General features: G+C 38.3%; 1 protein-coding gene across 2 annotated transcripts in view; it reads right to left on the minus strand.

The window, feature by feature from the left end:
* Positions 1-26,222, minus strand: part of LOC106080672 (facilitated trehalose transporter Tret1-2 homolog) — a 50,229-nt gene that overhangs the window by 10,992 nt on the left and 13,015 nt on the right. Inside the window, exons 1-3 of one of the 2 annotated variants that reach the window (XM_013242127.2) lie at positions 16,392-16,468; positions 607-724; positions 393-536 (exon numbers count right to left, since the gene is read on the minus strand). In XM_013242127.2, coding sequence (XP_013097581.2) covers positions 393-536; positions 607-724; positions 16,392-16,436 — 307 coding nt within the window. In that variant the 5' untranslated portion in view covers positions 16,437-16,468. Of the gene's footprint in view, positions 1-392; positions 537-606; positions 725-16,391; positions 16,469-26,222 lie in introns of those variants that run through there. The other variant, XM_013242128.2, reaches the window with a different exon arrangement.

Here is a 26,222-nt window from a genome sequence, read left to right on the forward strand (position 1 = left end):
AAGTAACATGAGAATCAGTCTGCGATTTAAATTCAAATCAGACGTCTTTATTTTCGCTTCTTTAGTTCATCAATCAAGGAAAAATCTGTAACTATTGGGTTGCCCAAAAAATAATTGGATTTTTCATATAGTCGGCGTTGACAAATTTTTTCACAGCTTGTGACTCTGTAATTGTCAGTTGTCAGCTGTTACTTTTAGCTTGCTTTAGAAAAAAAGTGTAAAAAAAGTATATTTGATTAAAGTTCATTCTAAGTTTTATTAAAAATGCATTTACTTTCTTTTAAAAAATCCGCAATTACTTTTTGGGCAACCCAATATCTACAGGGACGGTTTATTTGTGTGTTTGTATGTTCCTAATTCATGTAGTGGATTTGTGGCAAGTTTCTACTTACGCTGATTTAATGTCAATTGTAATCGCGTTGATCCATCTGTTGAATTACTAGCTGTTGTATTAACGGTGGGATCCTCACTTATCTGTGGCAGTACTGGTGATGTCCACGCCAAGGCTGTACCAGCAGATACAGCTCCCAAACATACTAAATGTGAAGGGGTATATGTTATCAATATCGCATTGTTGTAATTTATTGTTGTCACTTTAGAACTTACCCACCATGGCTGCAAAATATTGCATTTTCTTCGTAGTCCTCACAACGCCATCCTGCAGCGGGTCATAGAGCATGGGATTTCGTGCGCCCAAGTCATTGTCTTCAGTCTGACTGACAGTCTGAAAGAAAACAAAAATGGTAACTAATTCATACTAATAGATGGCAATGGGATATTTTTTAAAGCACAATGCAAGGACATTTTCAGCAGCCCCTTAAAAGATGTATACACTTAAAAAATGTTTCGCCTAATTTTAAAATTTCGAGTCAAAGAATACGAAAGAAGATCTGCTTTCCAAATTTTTAAGGAAACATTTCCATTGGTGAAAAATATTCTCCTTTATATAAAGCATTTGTTTTTTAGATGGTGGGCTAATTAAGCCTCAACATTCTTGTTATTAAATGCAAAAATTTGAAGTGAAGGTCCAAATATCGTTGAAAGTAAGGAACTCAACTTTGGGACAAAACCACAGTGTACCTTAGTTAAAGAAACATAATAGACGAAGAGGATACCGCAGAACCAATCCCTGATGATGGTATAGAATGTTTACCTCCAATTCAGAATGAGTTCCAAGTAGCTGTGACCCGACTAAAGAACAACAAGGCAGCATGAGCCGACGGATTACCCGCTGAACTATTTAAGACCGGAGGCGACACGCTGATAAGACGTATGCATCAGCTTATCTGCGCAATCTGGCTAGAAGAACGCATACCCAGTGATTGGAACCTCAGCGTACTATGTGCCGTACACAAGAAAGGAGACAAGACGGAATGTGCCAACTACAGAGGAATAAGTCTCCTCCCCATCGCATACAAGATACTCTCGAGCGTACTGTGTGAAAGATTAAAACCTAAAGTCAATGAGAAAATTGGGCCCTGTCAATGCGGCTTTAGATCAGGTAAATCCACCCTAGACCAGATATTCACACTGCGCCGAATCCTGGAAAAGACCCGAGAAGGACAAATCAACACCTACCATCTCTTTGTTGACTACAAAGCCGCCTTCGATACTCCTTTACGTTCAAAGGTATTTCAAGCCATGTCTGAGTTTGGTATCCCTGTAAAATTAATAAAACTCTGCAGGATGACACTTGCTGATACGCGTTCCTCAGTAATAATAGGAAAGAATTTCTCCGAACCATTTAATACCAAACGAGGTTTCAGACAAGGAGACAGCCTATCGTGTGATCTCTTTAATATCCTGCTGGAGAAGATTGTACCAGATGCAGATGTTAATAGATATGGCACACTAATCACAAGAGAACACATGCTACTCGCCTATGCCAATGACATCGATATCATATATCGGTCACCGGAAGTAGTAACTGCAGCCTTTGAAAGAATCGAAAGACAGTCAGTGAAAATGGGTATGGCAGTTAATGGAGATTAGATGAAATGGATGGTTTCAACTCCCAAAAAGCCTTGCACAACCGAGCAGATAAAGAAAATGGAGAAAGTTGGGGACCACAACTTTGAGATAGTCAGTTAGTCAGCCGCCATAACCGAAACGAATAACACCAGTTTTGAGATTAAGCAAAGAATAATACTGGCAAACAGATGCTACTTTGGACAAAGTAAGCAAACAAGGCCACCTCTCGACAGGCAAAGATTGCACTATACAAGACACTGATGCTACCCGTGTTGTTATATGGTTCTGAAGCATGGGTACTTGTGAAAGCAGATGAGACAGTGCTTGGAGTATTTGAGAGAAAGATTCTTCGTAAAATATATGGACCAGTTTGCTTTGACGGAGAATATAGGCGACGTATGAACCACGAGCTGTATGAGCTGTATGACGACGATAGCATAGTTACACGCATCAAAATACAACGGCTGCGTTGGCTTGGTCATGTTGTCAGAATAGATGAAGAAGCTCCAGCAAAGAAGTCTTTTGAAGGCAAACACAGTGGTACACCCAAACCGGGATGACCAAAAGCATGATGGAAAGATCAAGTGGTGGAAGACACCTCGAAACTTGGTGTCAGAGATTTTAGAATGAGCGCAGAAGATCGCGGCGCTTGGAACGCTATTCTGCATTCGTCTGGTGGAACAAATATTCTGTCATAGCCAATTAAAGTAAAGTAAGTAGTACATGGCATAGTACCTCACAAATGTTGCCAGCATTAGAAGGAGAAAACCACCGCTGAAAATTTTTTCTCAATTTCACCGTCATAGACGGATATGCTAACCTTTGCGCTACGGTGGCCTCCTCAAAAATTGAGATATTGAGCTGAAATTTTGTATAGATATGTCTTTTTGTTGCACGCAGGTTAAGTTCATGAGCAGGCCAAATCGAACCATATTTGGATATCGCTGCCATATAGACCGATCTTCCGATTAAGGGTCTGAAACTCGTGCAAGATGCATATATTACCCGATTTCGCTGAAATTTGAAACAGTGAGTTGTATTAAGCCTCCCGCCATCCAACTTAAAAATGGTTAAGATCGGACTACATTTAGCAATAGCTGCCGTATAGACCGATCTACCGATGATGGGTCTGAAGCCCATAAAAGCTGCATTTCTTACTCGATTTCGCCGAAATTTCAAACAGTAAGTGGTTTTAAGCGTCCCAACATCAAACCCAAATATGGCTCAGATAGGACTTTATTTAGATATAGGTACCATATAGACCGCCGATTAAGGGTCAACATAAAAGCTTTATTTATTACCCGATTTCGCTGAGTTGTTTTAAGCCTCCCAAAATCCGAGCAGAATATAGTTCAGATCAGACTATATTTAGATACAGCTGCCATATAGACCGACCGAGAAAATTTTAAACGGATTGTCATGTACTTTAGTATAAAGGAAATTGAATATAAAGGTATCTAATTTATTTTAAGGTTTTGGTTTATTTTAAGGTTTCGGCCAGGACGAATCTTATATACCCTCCACCATGGATCGCATTTGTCGAGTTCTTTTCCAGGCAACTCTTCTTAGGCAAAAAACGATATAAGAAAAGATGTGCTCTGCTATTAGAGCGATATCAAGATATGGTCCGGTTTGGACCACAATTAAATTATATGTTGGAGACCTGTGTAAAATGTCAGCCACTTCGAATAAGAATTGCGCCCTTTGGGGGCTCAGGAAGTAAAATAGAGAGATCGATTTATATGGGAGCTGTATCGGGCTACAGACCGATTTAGACCATAATAAACACGTATAATGGTGGTCATGAGAGGATCCGTTATACAAAATTTCAATCGGATAATAATTGCGACCTCTAGGGGCTCAAGAAGTCAAAATCCCAGATCGGTTTACATGGCAGCTATATCAGGTTATGAACCGATTTGAACCTTATTTGACACAGTTGTTGAAAGTTAGAATAAAATACGTTATGCAAAATTTCAGCCAAATCGGATAGGAATTTCGCCCTCTAGAAGCTCAAGAAGTCAAGACCCAATATCGGTTTATATGGCAGCTATATCAGCTTATGGACCGATTTGAACAACACTTGGCACAGTTGTTGGATATCATAACAAAACACGTCGTGCAAAATTTCATTCCAATTGGATAAGAATTGCGCCCTCTAGGGGCTCAAGAAGTCAAGAGCCAAAATCGGTTTATATGCCAGCTATTTGGTTGCCCAAAAAGTAAAGTATATCAAAACATGGACCGATATGGCCCATTTACAATATCAACCGACCAACACTAATAAGAAGTATTTGTGCAAAATTTCAAGCGGCTAGCTTTACTCCTTCGGAAGTTAGCGTGCTTTCGACAGACAGATGGACGGACAGACGGACGGACATGGCTAGATATGGGGTCTCAGACGAATATTTCGAGTACTTATACCCCCCATCCTATGGTGGGGGGTATAAAAACAGGCCTGTTCTAAATATGAAGATGATTGGATGCTTATTGATCTAAACTTTGTACACAAATTAATATAGACAAACTAACAGAGAGACTATCGCTGTCTCTATCTGGCTATCGAATAGTTATTCTGAGTGGCTCCATAAATTTATCATTGGTTCTTTCAGTTTCCCCTTTGGAACTGTGTCACAGCAGTAGTGATGGTCATAAAAATTAACGTCACACAGTGGGATGGATTTAAAAAAATCCATCCCCTTTTGAGAACGAGTAGAGATTTCTCTTCGAAATTTTGGTGCAGTCGCCTGTTCCAGGGGACTGCCCACCTAAAATTGATCACTTCGGCATTTTTAAAACTTGTTCGAAACGAAAATTCGGATTAAAACAATTGTAAGAAAAAAACGAATAGATATATCTTTTGGATTTTAAAAATAAATGGTAGCCTTAACAAACCAAGCATTAAATCTGCTCGAATTTTTCACAAAATTACCCGAAATACCCATTTTGGGCAAAGATGATTTCAAAATCGGCTTTTTAAGTAAATTGTATGTGGAGGCTACAAATATTGTTCGGTGCAAATTTTTTTTTTGATGTGTTTACGGGACTGGGTTAACCATATGCTAAAGAACAGGTGGATAAATTGTGAGTCGCCTCACATAAATATAAGGAAGAAAGTAGTTGTACTACGCCACAGGGGGGAGTTTAGAGTTTAGCGCCACTCCTATGGGTGACCACCACAAATCTCGGCACGGGATAATTATGAGCCCCACACAGGATGGAACTTTAAGCTCTGATATATGTGGTGTTTATTCTTATCGCCAAAAGCTGAGTTGTGAGCTACCAGGCGCGTCCACAGATTGCGGATAGTGGAATGCTCCATACGGAGTAGCTGTAACTGCAGTCGGGGACAATCAGCGGTATCGAGCTCAGAGTGTCAGCGAGTGGCCGGGCAGTGATTGGTCCTTTTGACCGGACCGAGCTTGCTCACCTATAGGAGCTAGACGAGCATCGCCATGTCCACATAAAAATGTGACTACAACAACAACAACCACCATAAATAATCTATTACGGTGCTGACTGAGGAGGGACATGAACCCGTCAGCTACGCAGACGTTGTTGTAATACTTCTAAGAGGTATGGATGCTTCTGCAGCTATGCAGATGGCCGAAAGGGCCTTGGAGATGGCAATGTTAACCCAGAGAAGACAGAAATCTGCCTGTTCCTCGAGAAAGACGGAAATGGACCAATGTGACGCACCACGTTTTCACAATAGAACGATTTCGATATTTGACAACGTCAAATACTTAGTAATGATCTTGGACAGAAAACTGAGTTGGAAGTGTCACATTCTTCTTTGAGGTTATTTTTTAGTTTTTAGAGCGCACAACAAGCCGATTACTGGCTTAGGTGTATGTCTATAGTGGCATGGGGCAGATAAATATCTGCACCCTCTTTTCAACCTAACCTTCCCAAGAAAATTATCCCAAGCAAGTCCATGGGCTTGCAAATAATTGCAATGTGCTCGTCACTGTTGAGCCGCTCGGAAAGTAAGAAGTTTTAAAGTTTCGCCATAGATACAAAAATGCTGGTGTGTCCAATTACAAAAATCATTAGAGCAATGGACAAATAGCTGTCAGGTAGGAATTTCTTGGCCACATACATGGTTTGGTAATATTAACTCGATAAAGAAATATCTATCCCAAAGCAGGTATTTAAATGTGTGAAAACAACAACTCCCATAAGTAATATTTAGTTTTATTTATAGCATAACGAAATGGAAGGCATTTGATATTATTGTGTATCATAACATGGAATAAATCCAAATAAACTTTGAGTTTAAATTTTCAACTTAGAGATTAAGAGCAGAGTACGAACTTCGCATAACGATCTGATCCTAAATGTTCGACCCGCCCATACTTAGCACTCTTTTACATGTTTTATTCTATCCCACAGTGCGTCATTAGATTCACTGTTCTATTCAAAAGGGCTAATTGAAGATATGCGCCGTCTTGACTCCATTCGTTAATCGCTGATTCTACCATAAAATTTCCCTTTTTGCACTATCCCCTTGACAAATGCCAAGAAAATGACAATTAATCATCCCAAATTCACTTCCGAATTTCACTTGAAATTCAATTGACGGAAACATTTTTCGCATTTGAGTGAATCTATTTGGACTTTGTCCCTTTTTAAAATTAGTTGTATATAAAGTTCAAGTTTAAAACAAAAAAAAAAAAGTGTGAACAAGCCAAATAAAACATTTGAACGAAGAGAATGGTATTTGAAAAATCTTACAAATGCATTGAGGTAAAAAACAAGAATAAAAGATGAGTAGAAAAACAGCTAAAAGACGTCTGTCGATTTCAATTTTAAGATATTTTGGCACAAAGCACGTGCTCGCAGACGCCAAATGACTAAACGGCGTTTAATTTGTTTCGCTCAAAGGAATTTCCTACTGCCGGTAAATTTAATTAAGAGAAAGATTTTTAGTTTTCTTTTAGAAAAAAAATATTTGTTCTATATTTTTTTAATTTTTTTTTTTTTTTATTAAAAAAATTTAATTTTGATGATCATTATAGATGCCCATTTACCCATATATGTATCCGCTTGTTTATTTGCATGCACCAATGCCTTAATTTAACCAAATTTTTTGGTTTTATTTTTAAAATTCTTGGCTCTTGCCCATGTACGCAATTTGGCCACATAAACATTGCATTTAGTTTATTTTTCTTTTATGATGTCAATTTTATCTATGTAAGCAAATAAATAAACAAAAACAATCAGTGTGCGAACAATTCATCATCTTTGTAACGGCGAAAACATCAGAAAAGTCTCAAAATATTATGAAACAAAAATCGCATTTCTATAAATCTTTCTCTTCCAGTTTTATTATATCCTTACGTCGAACGCCTGGGTTCAAGGCCTGGCTTGAACATCAGAAAGTTTTTATACCCTCCACCATAGGATGGGGAGTATATATAGATTCTTGATCGTCGCGACATTTTATGTCGATCTAGCCATGTCCGTCCGTCTGTCCGTCTGTCCGTCCGTCCGTCCGTCTGCCTGTCGAAGGAGTAAAGCTACCCGCTTGAAATTTTGCACAAATACTTCTTATTACTGTAGGTCGGTTGGTATTGTAAATGGGCCATATCGGTCCATGTTTTGATATAGCTGGCATATAAACCGATCTTGGGTCTTGACTTCTTGAGCCTCTAGAGTGTGCAATTCTAATCCGATTGGAATGACATTTTGCACGACGTGTTTTGTTATGATATTCAACAACTGTGCCAAGTATGGTTCAAATCGGTCTATAACCTGATATAGTTGTCATATAAACCGATCTTGGGTCTTGACTTCTTGAGCCTCTAGAGGGCGCAATTCTTATTCGATTTGAATGAATTATAGCATGAAGTATTTTGTTATGATATCCAACAACTGTCCTAAGTATGGTTCAAATCGGTTCATAACCTGATATAGCTGTCATATAAACAGATCTGGGGTCTTGACTTCTTGAGCTTCTAGAGGGCGCAATTCCTATCCGATTTGGCTGAAATTTTGCACGAAGTATTTTGTTATGATATCCAACAACTGTGCTAAGTATGGTTCAAATCGGTTCACAACCTGATATAGCTGTCATATAAACAGATCTGGGGACTTGACTTCTTGAGCTTCTAGAGGGCGCAATTCATTTCCGATTTGGCTGAAATTTTGCATGACGTATTTTATTCTTACTTTCAACAACTGTGCCAAATAAAGTTCAAATCGGTTCATAACCTGATATAGCTTCCATATAAACCGATCTGGGATATTGACTTCTGGAGTCTCTAGAGGTCTCAATTATTATCCGATTTGCCTGAAATTATGTACGAGGGATCCTCTCATGACCATAAACATACATGTTTATTATGGTCTGAATCGGTCTATAGCCCGATACATCTCCCATATAAATCGATCTCCCTATTTTACTTTTTGAGCCCCCAAAGGTCGCAATTCTTATTCGAATTGGTTGACATTTTACACAGGTCTCCAACATATAATTTAATTGTGGTCCAAACCGGACCATATTTTGATATCACTCTAATAGCAGAGAAAATCTTTTCTTTTATACTTTTTTGCCTAAGAAGATATGCCGGGAAAAGAACTCGACAAATGCGATCCATGGTGGAGGGTATAAAAGATTCGGCCCGGCCGAACTTAGCACGCTTTAACTTGTTTCTGCTGTTTTTATCCCTTTTTAATGCTGGCAACATTTATAAAGTCTCTGTTAAAACTGATCTACCAAGTGTTGTCGCTAAGCGGCTGTACTCATTGGTATGAGATTTGGATTCCCTGTTTCCTAAAGGAAAATTCATTGGAAAAATTTTATATACTTTATAGTGTGTATTTTATATACTTTAAAGAGCAAATTTGAATTGAGTTTTCTCTACGGACAAAAATTTTAACAAATCTTCGTATAAAGACAAAATATTAATGAAATTTTTCCAAAGACCAAAATTTTCAAAAATTTTCTTTGTGAAAGATTTTAATAAAATTTTCTCTTAAGACAGAATTGGTTGCCCTAACATGCAAACCAATTAGAAATAAATATTTGGCTTAGTCGGCCATCGTTTAGCGTTCAAAGCCACCAATACAACTTCCAAACGATACACAAGACTATGTGTATACCCTGGAAGCAATTGTAGGTGTGGGGACAAAAAGTCCATTGCTACTAAGAACACATGCATTGAACGAGAGACAGCTAATAAGACAAAGTGTCGAGATAAATACAACCTTTGAATCCTCCCACTTCTAAAATATTCTGATGACCCCCCCTACCAAAGATCGCAATGCGTCAAATCCTGGTTGGGGTGGGGTTAAGCCTACGGCCTTTACTTTTCCATTCCAAGTGAAATTAACACAAAAGTTGTTTCTTGACAGACATTTTCTCCGAAGACATATTTTCAACAAACATTTTCAAACCAACTTTTTTTTTTTAATTTTATTAAGACAAAATGTCAACAAATTATTTTAGCTCAATGATAAGGGGTCTCCACCTCCGAACAGTGTGCCGCAATGCGACACCTCTTTGGGGAGAAGTCTCTACATGGCATGAATGACATAGTACCTCACAAATGTCGCCAGCATTAGGAGGCGATAATCACCGCAGAACATATTCTCTCGTCAGCATTCCAACCCAGGCGTTCAACGTCATAAGCAGACATGCTAATCTCTGGGCTACGGTGGCCTCCAAAAAAAGACAAAAGTAAAACCAGTGGGAAAAGGCATAAGTCGGGCGGTGCCGACTGTATAATACCCTACACCTACCCCACAAGTACAAAACGTCGCATAGTGGAATAGCGTACTAAGTTAGGCCGGGCCGAATCTGGAAACCTACCACCATGGATTCTGCTGAGAATTTATAGTAAATAAATTTAGTTGAAAGACATAATTTTATTCTACATACCAAACTTCTGCCAAACCATACGAAGTTAAAACTTCTACGAACCGAACAGTGATAATCGAGAGTCCGGTTTATATGGGAGCTATATTAGGACAAACAGTGCGGCTTCAAGGGCTCCAGAAGTCAAATCGGGAGATCGGTTCATATAGGAGCTATATCAGAATGTAAACCGCTCTAAACCGTACTTAGCACAGTTGTTGAAAGTCTTAACAGAACACTAGTGCAAAATTTCAGCCAAATCGGATGAAGAAGTCAAGTCGGGAGATCGGTTTATATGGGAGCTATATCAGGTTATACACAGATTTGGATTGTACTTGGCACAGTTGTTGAAAGTCTTAACAGAACACTAAGTACAAAATTGTAGCCAAATCGAAAAAAAAATTGCGGCTTCCAGGGGCTCAAGAAGTCTAATCGGGAGATCGTTTTATATAGGAGCTATTTCAGGTTATAAGTCTATTCTGCCTCAGTTGTTGGAAGTCATAACAAAACACTATGTATAAATTTTCAGGCAAATTGGATGAAAATTGTGGATTCTAGGGGCTCAAGAAGTCAAGACCCCACAGCGGTTGATATGGGAGCTATATCAGATTCTTGGCCGATGTGAACCATACTTGACATGGCTGTCGGAAGTCATAATAGAACACTTCATGCAAAATTTCAATCAAATTTGGATGAAAATTGAAGCTTCCAGGGGCTCAAAAAACCAAGTGGGGAGATGGGTTTAAATGGAAGCTATATCCAAATCTAACCCGATTTAGCCCATTTTCAATCCCTAATGACCCACATCTATAGTAGGTATCTGTGCAAAATTTTAAGCGGCTAGCTTTATGCGTTCGACCGCTATCGTGATTCCGACGAACGAACGGACATGGATCGACTCTGGATGTCGAGACGATTAAGAACATATATACTCTTTGGGATCCTAGATCAATATTTCGTGGTGTTACAAACGGAATGACTGGATTAGTATACCCCTATTCTATGGTGGAGGGTATAAAAATAGAGATATTGAGTTGAAACTTTGAACAGATTCTTTTTTTGTCCATATGCACGTAAAGTTCAAAGATGGGCTATATCGAACTATATATCTTGATATAGCTCCTATATAGACCGATTCGCCGATTTAAGGTCTTAGGCCCATTAAAGCCACATTTATTATCTGAAGATGAGTTGTGTTAGGCCATTCAGCATCGTTCTTGAATTTGGCTCCGATCGGTCCAGATTTGAATAAAGCTGTCATAGAGACCGATCTCCGGATTTGAGGTTTTGGGCCCACAAAAGGCACATTTATAGTCCGATTTCACCGAAACTTGGGACAGTGAGTTATGTAAAGCCCTTCGACATGCAAATGCAAATTGAAAATTTTGCCCATGAACATTCCCCTAAGGAAAAGGGGCAAACTTCTCACATATCATTGAGTGCAGTCTGATTCAAGTTTAAGCTCAATGATAAGAGACCTCCTTTTTACTGCTGAGTACGAAAGGCGTGCCGCAGTGCGACATCTCTTTCGGGGAGAGAAGTTTTACATGGCATAGTACCTCACAATTGTTGCCAGCATTAGGAGGGGAAAACCACCGCTGAAAATTTTTTCTGATGGTCTCGCCAGGATTCGAACCCAGGCGTTCAGCGTCATTGGCGGACATGCTAACCTCTACGCTACGGTGCGCTTCGACAACCTTCAGATTTGGATATAGCTGACATATTTCGGACAAAGAATTATGTTAGGCCCTTCGATATATTTCTTCAAGTTGGCGCAGATCGATCCAGATTTGGATGTAGATGCCATATAGACGAATCTCTCGATTTAAGATTTTGGGCCTATGAAAGGCACATTTATTGTCCAATTTTACCGAAATTTGGGACAGTGAGTTATGTTAAGCCCTTCGACATCCTTCTTCAATTTGGCCCAGATCGTCCATATTTTAGTATTGACTGATCTCTCAATTTAAGGTATTGGACCCATAAAAAGTGCATCTATTTTCCGATTTCGACGAAATTTTGGACAGTGAATGGTGTTATGCCCTTCGACATCCTTTTTCAAGTTGACCCAAACCGGTCCAGATTTGGATATAGCTACCATATAGACCGATCCCTCGATTTAAAGTCTTGGCCCCATAAAAGACGCATTTATAATCCGATTTTGCTGAAATTTGACACAGTGACTTATGTTGGGCTTTTCAACATCCGTGTCTTATGTGGTTCAGATCGGTCTATATTTCGATATAGGTGCCAAAAAGACCAATATTTTGAACAGTGACTTGTACTTATTAGACCGTTCAATGTCCGTGCCGAATTTGATCCAAATTGAACTATATTTCTATATAGCTGCTATGGGGGCATAAATTATGCATTTGTCACCGAATTATGGCGAAAAGTGGTTTACATATATACCCGAAAATATTCGTTTGGGAAAATTTTGTTTGGGCTTAGGAGGTAAGGCCATCCCAACATACTTCACAAAACCAAAATATAATCAGAATCTTAGCAAGTAAGAGCGTGCTAAGTTCGGCCGGGCCGAATCTTCGGAACCCACCACCATGGATTCTCCTAAAAATTTATACAAACTAAATTTAGTTGAAGGACATAATTTTATTCTACATACCACACTTCTGTCCAACCAGCAAAAATTAAAGCTTCTAGGATCCGGACTAGGATAATCGACAGACTGGTTTATATAAGAGCTATATCAGTTATTGACTGATTTGGACCGTACTGTGCACAGTTATTGGAAGTCGTCACAGAACACCGCATGAAAAATTTCAGCCAAATCGGACAAAAATTGCGGCTAGTAAAGGCTCAAGAAGTCAATTCGTGAGATCGGTTTAAATGGGAGTTATATCAGCTTATACACCGATTTCAACCGTATTTGTCACAGTTGTTGGAAATCATAATTAAACCCTACGTGCAATATATCACTGAAATCGGACAAATATTGCGGCTTCCAGAGCTAAATCTGAACCGATATAGCCCATTTGCAATCCCCAAAAACCTACATCAACATTAAGTATCTCTGCAAAATTTCAATCAATTTCCGCCAACGGACGGACGGACATTCCTAGATCAGTTCAGGATGTCGAGACGATCAAGAATATATACACTTTATGGAGTCTTAGACGAATATTTCGAGTTGTTACAAACGGAATGACTAGATAAGTATACCCCCATTCTATGGCGGTGGGTATAAAAATAAGCTAAAGTCGGTTACGGCGTCGTTGATATTTAGCGTTTTTTAAGTCAACAAATATGCACAAAATATGCTGAATATGCAAAAAAATAGAAAAATATACAAAAAGTGCTAAAATATGCAAAATATGCATTTTGCATAAAAAATGCAAAAATTTCTTCTTTCTTTTCATTTTCTTAACGTCCATTCGATGAAACTAATTTTTTAAAAATTTTTTTTCGATGCTCCAAAAACTATATCCATTTCCATATGTAACCTCTCTCTAGTTATTATTCAAAACACTTTGACTGGCTTGGTGGATCATGATTTCTGATACCCCATATATCTTCATCTACACCTTTGTCTAATTGATTCAGGTGCCATACATACCCAAAGACTATTGAGTACGGTGTAGAGCACACTTTTGTTTTCAAACATTGAAATTTTGTCTTTCAAAAAAAATCTCTGAGACAGTCTAATGTCGTGGGACCCGCCTGGCCGACATTTCGTCTATAGAGAAAATTTCAGAGAGACAAAATGTCTTAGAAAAAATTTCTTTAAAAATTTAATTTTGAATTTTTTTTCTTTAAAGCGGCTCGGGCCTGGGCCAATTTTTTTCCTTAGAAATGATTACTAAAATTTCGTTTTTAGAAAAAATTTCATTGATATTTCCTCTTCCATTGGAATTTCGTCTTTAGGAAAAAGTTCATTAAAATTTTATCTTTAGCTACATATTATCGGGCCAGCTTCGACCGATTTTTGTCTTTTCTAACTTGCTTTTGTAAGGCTTTTCAAGCATATTCTTTTTATATCCACCACCATAGGATGGGAGTATACTTAACCAGCCATTCTGTTTGTAACACCCTGAAATATTGATCTAGGACCCCATAAAGTATATATGCTCTTGATCGTGTCGAAAATCTGATTCGAACTAGCCGAAATCACAATAGCAGTCGAACGCATAAAGCTAGCCGCTTGTAATTTTGCACAGATACTTTATATTGATGTAGGTCGTAGGGTCATATCGGTTTAGATTTGGATATAGCTCCCATATAAACCGATCTCCCGATTTGACTTCCTGAGCCCCTGGAATCCACAATTTTCATCCGATTTGGCTGAAATTTTGCACGTAGTGTTTTGTTATAACTCTCAAGAACTGTGCTATGTACGGTCTAAATCGGTCTAGAACCTGATATAGCTTCCATATAAACCGATCTCCCAATTTGACTTCTTGAGTCCCTGGAAGCCGCAATTTTTGTCCGATTTGGCTGAAATTTTGCACATAGTATTCTGTTTTAATTCTCAACAACGGAGCCAAGCATGGTTCAAATAGGTCTATAACCTGATATAGCTTCTATATAATCCGATCTCCCGATTTGACTTCTCGAGCCCTTACAAGCCACAATTTTTGTCCGATTTGGCTGAAATTTTACACTTAGTGTCCTGTAATGACTCCCTGAAATAGTTCCCATGTAAAAAGAAAATTTCAATAAATATTCTTTTTTTTTTGAGAGAACTTCATTGAAATTTTGGTATTAGGAAAAGTATTTATAAAATATTTTTTTAACCCCCATTTTTTAAAATTTTTTCTTGGCAAAAATTTGAATAAAATTTTATCTTTGGAAAAAATTTATTAATATTTCCTTAAAAAAATAAAATTTTGCCCTTAAAAAAAATCAAGGAATAGCATAGCAAAGAACTTATAAAAGATGAACAAATGTGTGTTATTATTCAAAACACTTTGACTGGCTTGGTGGATCATGATTTCTGATACGTCATGTACCTTAAGCAACACCTATAAAATTACGGTGTAAAACACACTTTTGTTTTGAAACAGGACTTTGTCTTTGGAAAAAATTTCATTGGAATTATGTCTTTCACTGAAATTTTGCCCTAAAAAAATTCCCTAAAAGTTCCCTGAGAAAAAAACAACTAATTTCGTGGTGACCCGCCTGGCCGACATTTTGTCTTTAGACAAACTTTCACAGAGACAAAATTTCTTTAGAAATAAATTAAAAGACATTTGATCTATAGAAAATCTTTTTTTTTTAATTTTGTCTTTAAAAAACGGACTCTAAGCGGCCCAGGTCATGGCCATATTTATTCTTCAGAGAAATTTTGTTTTTTTGGAAAAAATTTCGTCTTTAGAGCAAATTTCATTGCAATTACGTCCTTATAGAAAACTTCATTGAAATGTTATCTTTAGAAATATAATTTCGGGGCAGCTTCGCTGATTTCTGTTTAACTTGTTTTTATAATCGTAGAGGCCATCGTAGCGTAGAGGTTAGCATGTCCGCCTATCACGCTGAACACTTGGGTCCGAATCCTGGAGAGAACATAAAAAAATTTAAAAAAAAATTTAAGCGATGGTTATTCCCTTCCAATGTTGACGACATTTGTGAGGTACTATCCCTCACTGCGGCACTGCACTCATTGATATGTGAGAAGTATGCCCCTGTTCCTAAATGGAATGTTCATGAGCAATTTTGTTTTGCAATTTGCAAATGCTTTCCATTCATAGAATACCTCAGTAAAAAACTTTCAAAAGTACGGCAATGTTGCTAAAAAGCATTTGACCGTATATCCGTATCGCGATTTCTGATTCGCCAAGAATCTTCATCAGCGGAATTTGTCAAATGGATCATGGGGCTTTACATACCAACTCAACTAGAGTAGATTGTAAAGCTTTTCGCTTAATATGAAACATAAATTAGTCAAAGATACACCAAACGGTTGGAAACATCCTGAATGTCCCATATATTGAAGATAGTAGATATATTGGGTTGCCCAAAAAGTAATTGCGGATTTTGTAAAAGAAAGTAAATGCATTTTTAATAAAACTTAGAATGAACTTTAATCAAATATACTTTTTTTTACACTTTTTTTGTAAAGCAAGCTAAAAGTAACAGCTGATAACTGACAGAAGAAAGAATGCAATTGCAGTCTCAAGCTGTGAAAAAATTTGTCAACGAAAAATCCGCAATTACTTTTTGGGCAACCCAATAAAAACCATTCCCCCACCTTTGAAAAAAAAATTTTAATTTTGTAGTGCACGGTTCCAAAGTTTTTTACTTATTTCCAATTTATTTGACATTTTGGACCACTGTGCGACGGAATAGAAGGCAAAACTAACGAAGCAGAACGTCACACTTATTATGGGTCTAATCGTTTTAACAACAAAATTAAAATATTTTTAGTTTTTAAAATGCCATAAACATGCCAAAGAAAGGAGTGTGTTCGATGTAAAAGAAATATAAATATTTAAATGTGGGCTGGGTTCTATAGTCGCACAAAAAAGCCTCAATAATTAAGGCAAATAATTGTATGTGAACAACGAAAATAAGAGTACATTAAACAAAATCACGCATTATTTACCTGCCACCAGCGGGCCATGGCGGCCACCACCTTATCCGAATCCATTGTATGTCCTTCAAGGACAATTAGAGGTGGAGAGGGGCAGAAATGGGTTATATAACTTTTTTATTGAACACAAAGGTAACAACCAATCTTCCTTAATATTAAAGGGTTAAACCTTTTTTTCTAAAAGTGTCAATATTTTTTCTAAATATTTTTAATTTATTTCACTCTAAATAATGGATTTCAATAGAATTCCAATACGATTTTTCTTTTCAAGCTCATTGGCTATGCACACATATTTTTATTCGCGTTAAAAATTAATTCAAATTAATTTGCCGCTATTTTATTGCAATTTTTTTTTTTTTTTTTTGCTGTGACCGTGTAATTGTCTCGATCTCTGTGAGAAGACTGAAGATTTTTCGAATAGTTTTTCGTTACAATTGTTTTTCGAACTTTTGCCTGGTCTGCTTTAAGACGTTTCTCTTTCATATCTATTCTTCGATGTTTTCTTTTGGTCATTTCGATGCTGCGAGATTTCGATGCACATTGTAGAGATTTCTTTTTAATGCAATAGAATTCTGATTTAGTTGCCTGTCTTTCTGACGTTCTGTGTTTGCCTCCCATCCTAGTAAATGTTGTTGGTTGTTATTTTGTGGCCAATGACTTAATTCTTTCATAGTTTTCAATCAATATCAATGAAATGCATCATAAACAAATTAAGTTTTTAATTGTTGTTGACATTAATGGTTAATTCATTTGTTTATAGCTTTTTCTTTATATTCGGTCAAGAGCACTTGAATGAAAAAATTCTGATCAATATCACATGGATATTGAAAGATTGGTTGATTTTTAATATTTAAAAAAAATGTTTTTTTTTTCTATAGCCTTTAACGAACACAACGACAGAGGGGCAGTCTATCTATTTTATAATTAGGCAACATAGCCAACAAATAGGGGTCCAAAAGTCAAATGAGTCTTCTAGGCTTATGCGCACTTTGTGAACAAAGTTTAATGGACATACAGATAGACGGACAGACAGATAGGATCACAGGCAGGAACACAACTTGATAGCCAATTTAAAGATCAATTCCTCGTTAAATTGGCTATCACGTTGTGTTCCGGTCAAATGCTCAAGAAGTCAAATGGTGTCATCTATTTATATGGAAGCTATATAGTGTGTAAATGACACGAAGAAGTGTTACCAAGTTCACACTGTCGAACTGGAAATGACACCTACATGTTATTTGTTTTAAGTAAAAGCGTGCTAAGCTCGGCCGGGCCGAATTTTATATACTCTCCACCATGGATCGCATTTGTCGAGTTCTTTTCCCGGCATCTCTCCTAAGCCAAAAAAGGATGTAAGAAAAGATTTGCTCTGCTATTAGAGCGATATCAAGATATGGTCCGGTTTGGACCACAATTAATGTTGGAGGCCCGTGTAAAATGTCAGCCAATTCGAATAAGAATTGCGCCCTTTGAGGGCTCAAGAAGTAAAATAGAGAGATTGATTTATATGGGAGTTGTATGAGGCTATAGACCGATTCAGACCATAATAAACAAGTAAGTTGATGGTCATGAGAGGATCCGTCGTACAAAATTTTAGGCAAATCGGATAATAATTGCGACCTCTAGAGGCTAAAGAAATCAGGACCCAAGATCGGTTTATATGGCAGCTATATCAGGTTATGAACCGATTTAAACCTTATTTGCAAAATTTCAGCCAAATCGGATAGGAATTACGCCCTCTAGAAGCTCAAGAAGTCAAGTCTCCAGATCTGTTTATATGACAACTATATCAGGTTATGAACCGATTTGAACCATACTCGGCGCAGTTGTTGGATATCATAGCAAAATACTTCGTGCAAAAATTCATTCAAATCGGATAAGAATTGCGCACTCTAGAGGCTCAAGAAATCAAGACCCAAGATCGGTTTATATGGCAGCTATATCAGTTTATGGACCGATTTGGACCATACTTGGCACAGTTGTTGGATATCACATCAAAACACGTCGTGCAAAATTTCATTCCAATCGGATAAGAATTGCGCACTCTAGATTAATGGTTAATTCAGGAAATCAAGACCCAAGATCGGTTTATATGGCAGCTATATCAGGTTATGAACCGATTTAAACCATACTTGTCACAGTTATTGGATATCATAACAAAATATGTCGTGCAAAATTTCTTTCCAATCGGATAAGAATTGCGCACTGTAGAGGCTCAAGAAGTCAAGACCCAAGATCGGTTTATATGACAGCTATATCAAAACATGGACCGATTTAAACCATACATAGCGCAGTTTTTGGAAGTCATACCAAAAGAACACGTGCAAAATATCAGTCAAATCGGACCAGAATTGCGCCCTCTAGAGACTCAAGAAGTCAAGACCCAAGATCGGTTAATATGGCAGCTGTATCAAAACATGGACCGATATGGCCCATTTACAATTCCAATTGACCTACACAAATAAAAAGTATTTGTGCACAATTTCAAGCGGCTAGCTTTACTTCTTCGAAAGTTAGCGTGCTTTCGATAGACATACGGGCGGACGGACAAACGGTCGGACATGGCAAGATCGACATAAAATGTCACGACGATCAAGAATATATATACCTTATGGGGTCTCAGACGCATATTTCGAGGTGTTACAAACAGAATGAGGAAATTAGTATAAGCCCCATTCTATGGTGGAGGGTATAATAAAAGCATTTTCTTCTGAGTTTATTGAAAAAGAAAGTTATTCGTAAAGGAGTTCAAGCGTAACAGTGTGATTCCTTTATATTTGCTAAGAATATTACAAGCGGCTGTTTTTTGGCCATCTTAAACACCTCAAGGTGAGAAAAACGTTTGCGCACAACACCATTAATAGTTAAAATGATACTGCCATGGATGTTTTGCAAACAACACCTGAAATGGTTGGGGGAATGAAGGCTCCAATTCAAAGCAGTAGTGGCAAATGGCTTACGATCTATAAATGTCCGAAAAAAGAATGCAACATATATTGAACCAGTAAACGCCTTCTAAGATCGGCAGGGCCGGATCTTGGGAATCCACCACCATGGATTGTGATACAAATTTATACAAAATAAATTTAGTTGAAGGGCATAATTTTATTCTACATATCAAACTTCTGTCAAACCAGCAAAAATAAAAGCACTAGGAAACGAATAAGGATGGTCGAGAGACCGGTTTATATGGGAGCCATATCAGGTTATAGACTGATTTGGACCGTATTTGGCACAGTTGTTAGAAGTCATAACCGAACACTTCATGCTCAATTTCAGCCAAATCGGATATAAACTGCGGCTTGTAAGGACCCAAAAAGTCAAATCGATAGATCGGTTTATATAGGAGCTATATCAGGTTAAAGACCGATTTGGACGGTACTTAGCACAGTTGTTGGAAGTCATAACAAAACACTATATACCCAATTTCAGCCAAATCGGACAAAAATTACGGCCTCCAGGGGTTCAAGAAATCAAATCGGGTGATCGGTTTATACGGGAGCTATACCAGATTATAGGGCGATTTGGACCGTACTTAGTACAGTTGTTGAAAATCGAAAAAAAACACCACATACAACATTTCAGCCAAATCGGGCAAAAATTGTTGCTAACAGGGGCTTAAAAAGCCAAATCGTGAAATCGGTTTGTATGGGAGCTATATCAAGCAAAATTTCAACCAAATCGGAAAAAAATTGCGGCTTCCAAGGGATCAAGAAGTCAAATCGGGAAATTGGTTTATATGGGAGCTATACCAGGTTAAAGACCAATTTGGACGGTACTAGGCACTGTTGTTAAAAGTCATAACAGAACACTACGTGCAAAATTTCAGCCAAATCGGACAAAAATTGCAGCTTCCAGGGGCTCAAGAAATTATATCGGAAGATCGGTTTATATGGGAGCTTTATCTAAATCTGAACTGATACGGCCCATTTGCAACCCCCAACGACCAACATCAATATTAAGTATATGTGCAAAATTTCAAACGGCTAGCTTTACTCGTTCTAGCGCTATCGTGACTTCGACAGACGGACGGACATGACTAGATCCACTCAGAACGTCGAGGCGATCAAGAATATTTTTATTGATGTGACTTGAAGCTGCCTTAGTTTGTAATACTCATAGGTAGGTAAATTTCCACTGTTAGGAGTATTTGTTTAAGACTCTGATGATATTTTTAGAGGAAAACATTCGATGGGCATAGCAGGCATAGAGAAATGTATACAGCGCATGTGTGACGCTGATAAGCATGGCTTGGGTAATAAAATATTTCATTATTACCATGCACACACAGTGATCAGTGTGATAAACATTTGGCTAGCATATGGAAAATTTTCTGTTTTAGTTTAGAATGTTTATCGGCAATTTGCCTATATTCGAATGTTTATTGTGGTGTGGTGTAGGTCAAGTTTCTGTTTATATCTGCCTAGCATTATATCATAAGATTTGTAATTAGTTTTAAGTTATATATGAGAATGAGAACAAGCACTCAGAATTTATTTTCTTTCTTTAGAGCGCTCTGGATATGAAAAAATATCGATACTCAGTCAAAAAAATTAAATGTCGATAGTGCCATCGATATTTTGCCAGCTCTACACTCTGAGCCACTTGAAGGCGTAATTTTTACTCGATTTGCTGAAATTTTGGAGGTGGTATTTTTCGATGACTTCTAACAGCCATGAAAATTATGGTTTATATCGGAAAATAAATCAATGTAACTCATATATATATTGAAAAAGTCATTCAAAGAACTTGACAAATGTCGTCCATGGTGGAGGGCATATAAGATTCCCTACTCCACTACTTTGCTACGCCACAACTCTGATTATATTTAGCTATGTCCGTCTGTCTGCCTGTCCTTCTGTCCGTCTGTCTGCCTGTCCTTCTGTCTGTCTGTCCGCCTGTCTGTCCGTCTGTCTGTCCGTCTGTCTGTTCGTCTGTTCGTCTGTCTGTCCGTCTGTCTGTCTGTCCGTCTGTCTGTCCGTCTGTCTGTCCGTCTGTCTGTCCGTCTGTCTGTCCGTCTGTCTGTCCGTCTGTCTGTCCGTCTGTCTGTCCGTCTGTCTGTCCGTCTGTCTGTCCGTCTGTCTGTCCGTCTGTCTGTCCGTCTGTCTGTCCGTTTGTCCGTCTGTCTGCCCATCTGTCTGTCCGTCGGTCTGTCTGTCCATCTGTCTGTCTGTCCGTCTGTCTGTCCGTCTGTCTGTCCGTCTGTCTGTCCGTCTGTCTGTCCGTCTGTCTGTCCGTCTGTCTGTCCGTCTGTCTGTCCGTCTGTCTGTCCGTCTGTCTGTCCGTCTGTCTGTCCGTCTGTCTGTCCGTCTGTCTGTCCGTCTGTCTGTCCGTCTGTCTGTCCGTCTGTCTGTCTGTCCGTCTGTCTGTCTGTCCGTCTGTCTGTCCGTGTATCTGTCCGTCTGTCTGTCTGTCTGTCCGTCTGTCTGTCTGTCTGTCTGTCCGTCTGTCTGTCCGTCCGTCTGTCTGTCTGACTGCCTTTCCGTCTGTCTATTCGTCTGTCTGTCCGTCTGTCTGTGTCTGTCTGTCTGTCCGTCTGTCTGTCCGTCTGTCTGCCTGTCCATCTGTCTATCTGTCTGTCTGCCCGTTTGTCTGTCCATCTGTCTGTCTGCCCGTCTGTCCATCTGTTCGTCTGTCTGTCCGTCCGTCTGTCTGTCCATGTTAATTTGTGTACAAAGTACTCGTCGGAAGTTTCATCCAATCGTCTTCAATGAAGCCTTAAGAAAAAAATCGGTTAAGATTTGGATATAGCTCCCATATATACGTTCGTCCGATTTGGACTAAAATTCCAATTACATCGTCATTTCTAAACCGATTCTCACGAAATTTTGCAATAATAAGGGAATCATTATTACGACAGGTCTCGACATTATTGGTGAATTTTATAAAAATCGGTTCAGATTTAGATAAAGTTCCCATAAATATGTTCGTTTGATTTGGACTGAAATTGCAATTATATCGTCATTTGTAAACCGCTTCTTACGAAATTTTGCACGAGGTGTTCTCTTATAAGTTTCTACATTATTGGTAAATTTCATGAAAATCAGATCAGATTCAGATATATTATAGCTCCCATATATAAGATCGTCCGATTTGGACTAGTATTGCAATAATTTGGTCATTTGTTAGCCGATTCACACGAAAATTGCTACAAAGGATTTGCTTGTAACTCCCGGTATTACTATTGAATTTCAAAGAAATCGGTTCAGATTTAGATATAGCTCCCATATATATTTTCGCCCGATTTTGAATAATACTCAATAATTTAGTAATATGTTAACCACTCTTCACAAAATTTGGCACGAGGGTTTCTCGTATAAATCTTCTGATGACTGATGAATTTCATAGAAATTTGTTCAGTATTAGATATTGCTTCCATATATGCATCTCTTGATTTTCACTTTTAAGGCCTTTGCTAACCCATTTATTAATGGATCAAAAATTTGCACAACGATTGACTCTATGTGGTGAAGAGTATCAAATCCCTAATTGTTTTTTTTTTTTTTCAATAAAATCGAACCTTGACCTGAAGACCTAAAATAATAAGATCGGTCTATATGACAGCTATATCCAAATAAAGACCAATAGGGACGGACAGTTACACGGCCATAGTCTTACGATGAAGAATATGTATGCTCTACAGGGTACTTTTGTGTTGGATATAAAAGAGAGTGTTAAAAATGGTCATGAAATTCACCAAAAAATTTAAAAAACAGACCATTAAACCTACCCTTAGTCATCACTTTAGTGAACAAAACTTTTCCATTCTACAACCATCCAAACCCATGCACTTCTGCATGGTATTTACATGTTAAATTATTTGTTTACAAAATATCTCATTTAAAGACAACGAAGAAGCAAATACCGATCTCAGGCAGGTATTAGAAAACGCAAATAATCATAGAAGAGTAAACGGTTGCCGGTAAGAACAAAAAAGATTGGGAATGCTGATTCGCAAAATGATCTTTGTCCCCACTGCGGTAAGAAACACCATCCTCAACCGACCAACCAATGTCCTTCCCCCTCCTCTGGCCATTCTTAAAGAAAAACAATGGCATTTTCTTCAATGCGAAAATAAATAAACCTTCTAAAGTCACATGGCCATAACACACCCACTTTTAGTGTCGAATTGGTTGATGGTGTTGCATTAGCTAGTGCTGAGGTAAAACTACAGCAACAGCGACTACGCTTCGTTTACGTCTACAAGACAAATGCCAAGTTTATTTTTTTTTATTCTATGGCTGCCACGAAGACTTTTATTGCAATTTATCTATGACACATAACTACACTTAACAAAAAAATGGTAAGAAAACAAATAAACGAACAATTCAAAGCCATGGGCATAACTTGAGGCAAGTAAGTTTTTGACCACACTTTATGCAAGGGATAATTTATTACAAAACCACAAACTTTACCCTGTACCACTTCTGTAGCTATGATAAAATGTATAGTTTGACTCAGAAATTTCTGCTGATTCGGCTTAGCCATGTCCGTCTGTCCGCATATCTTTTCTGTGCTAATAGTACGTCTGTCGTTTTTTATACCCTTCGCCATAGGATGGGGGTATACTAATTTCGTCATTCTGTTTGTAACTCCCCGAAATATTCGCCTAAGACCCCATTAAGGATGTATATTCTGAAGCGCCATGACATTTTAAGTCGATCTTGCCATGTCCGTACGTCTGTCTGTCGAAAATACGACAACTTTCGAAGGAGTAAAGCATGCCGCTTAAAATTTTGCACAAATACTTCTTATTAGTGTAGACCGGTTGGGATTGTAAATGGGCCATATCGGTCCATCTATATATATATATATATATATATATATAAATGAATTTGTGTTTGTTTGTATGTCTGTATGTTTGGTTGTTTGTTTGTTTGTCTGTCGGTTTGTTTGTTTGTGTGTTCCTTATAGACTCAAAAACGCCTGAGCCGATTTTCATAAAATTTTCACTGATGGTGCATAATGATCCCGTTTTTTGATATCAGAAGGAGGGGGACGGACCCTCCCCCTTACCCTAATTTTCAGAAACGCCAGATCTCGGTGATGGGTGGTGCGATTAAAGCCAAATTTTGTGTGCTCTCTTATAGTACCCTAAAAATAAAAATTTGGTATCCAAATTTTGGATGGAATACCTAGGTGGCCGCCCCACTTCCAAAACCTACCAAATATGTATTTAGACAAATCACGGCAACACGGGACTCAAACGAAAGATATTTGGAAAGAGAAAACATATCTGATATCCAATTGTCGGAACAAGTGTGAGGGGGACCACCCCAACCCCCAAAACACCCCTGCATCGGACATGTTTTCCGACCAAGGCAATATGGGACTCAAATGAAAGGTATTTACGAGTAGAATACGAATCTGATATCCAAATGTGGGACCAAGTTTCTCGGGGGGTCTACCCCTTCCTCAAAACACCCCCAAATAGGACTTATTTACTAGCCATGGCAATATTGGGCTTAAATAAAAGGTACATGAGTGTAGAATACGAATCTGGTATCCAAATGTGGGGCCAAGTGTTCGGGTGGCCGCCCCTCCCAAAAACACCCCCCAAAAGGAACAAATTTACGACCATAGCAATATGGGGCTCAAATGAAAGCTCTTTGGTAGTAAAGCACGAATTTGATATCTATATTCGGGGAAAAGTGTCTATAGGGCCACCCCACGGTCACCACCCATATAAGACGTATTTGCTGACTATTCCATTATGGGGCTGCAATAGAGCTATTTAAGAGTAGAATACGAACCTTATATATATTTTCAGGGCCAAGTCACTGAATGGCCGCCCCATCCCCCCATGTAAATAGTATGGGGGTTATACTAATCTAGTCATTCGATTAATAACACATCGAAGTTTGGATCTGCAACCCCATAAAGTATACATATACTTGATCGTCTTGACATTCTGAGCCGATTTAGTCATGTCCCTATGTTCGTTCTTCCGTCTGTCGAAATCACGATAGCTGTAGAACGTGTAAAGCAAGCCGCTTGAAGTTTTGCACAGATATTTCTTATTGATGTGGGTCATTGGGGATTTTAAATTGGCTATATGGGTTCAGATTTAGACATAGCTCCCATATAAACCGATCTGCCGGTTTGATTTCTTGAACTCCTGGAAACCGCAATTTTTGTCCGATTTGGCTGAAATTTTGCATGTAGTGCTCTGTGACGACTTCCCACAACAATACCTAGTACGGCCCAAATCGGAGTATGAGCTGATAATGCTCCCATTTTAACTGATCTACCGATTGGACTTCAAGAGCCATTGGAAACTGCAATTGTTGTCCGATTTGACTGAAATTTTGCACGTAGTGTTCTGTAATAGCTTCGAACAACAGTACCTAGTACGGTCCCAATCGGGGTATGACCTGATATAGCTCCCATATAAACCTATCTCCCGATTTGACTTCCTGAGCCCTTGGAAGCCGCAATTTTTGTCCGATTTGGCTAAAATTTTGCACACAGTGTTTATTTCATATAACTATACCCACCACCGTAAGATAGGGGGTATATTCACTTAGTCATTCTGTTTGCAACACATCGAAAAATCAATTTCCGACCCTATAAAGTATATGTATTTCGGATCGTCGTAAAATTCTAAGACGATTTAACGATGTCCGTGTTTCTGTCCGTCCGTCAGTTGTAATCTCTCTACAGCCTTCAAAAATTAATATTGAGCTGAAATTTGGCACAGATACGTCAACGCTGGTTAAGTTTTTGAACGGGCCAAATCGGACCATATTTGGATATAGCTGCTATATAGATCGATTTGCCGATATAAGGTCTAATGCCCATAAATGCCTTATTTTTTATCCGATTTCGCTGAAATTTGAAACA

This window comes from Stomoxys calcitrans, chromosome 2 (genome assembly GCF_963082655.1).
Source record: "Stomoxys calcitrans chromosome 2, idStoCalc2.1, whole genome shotgun sequence".
NCBI classification, from domain to species: domain Eukaryota; kingdom Metazoa; phylum Arthropoda; class Insecta; order Diptera; family Muscidae; genus Stomoxys; species Stomoxys calcitrans.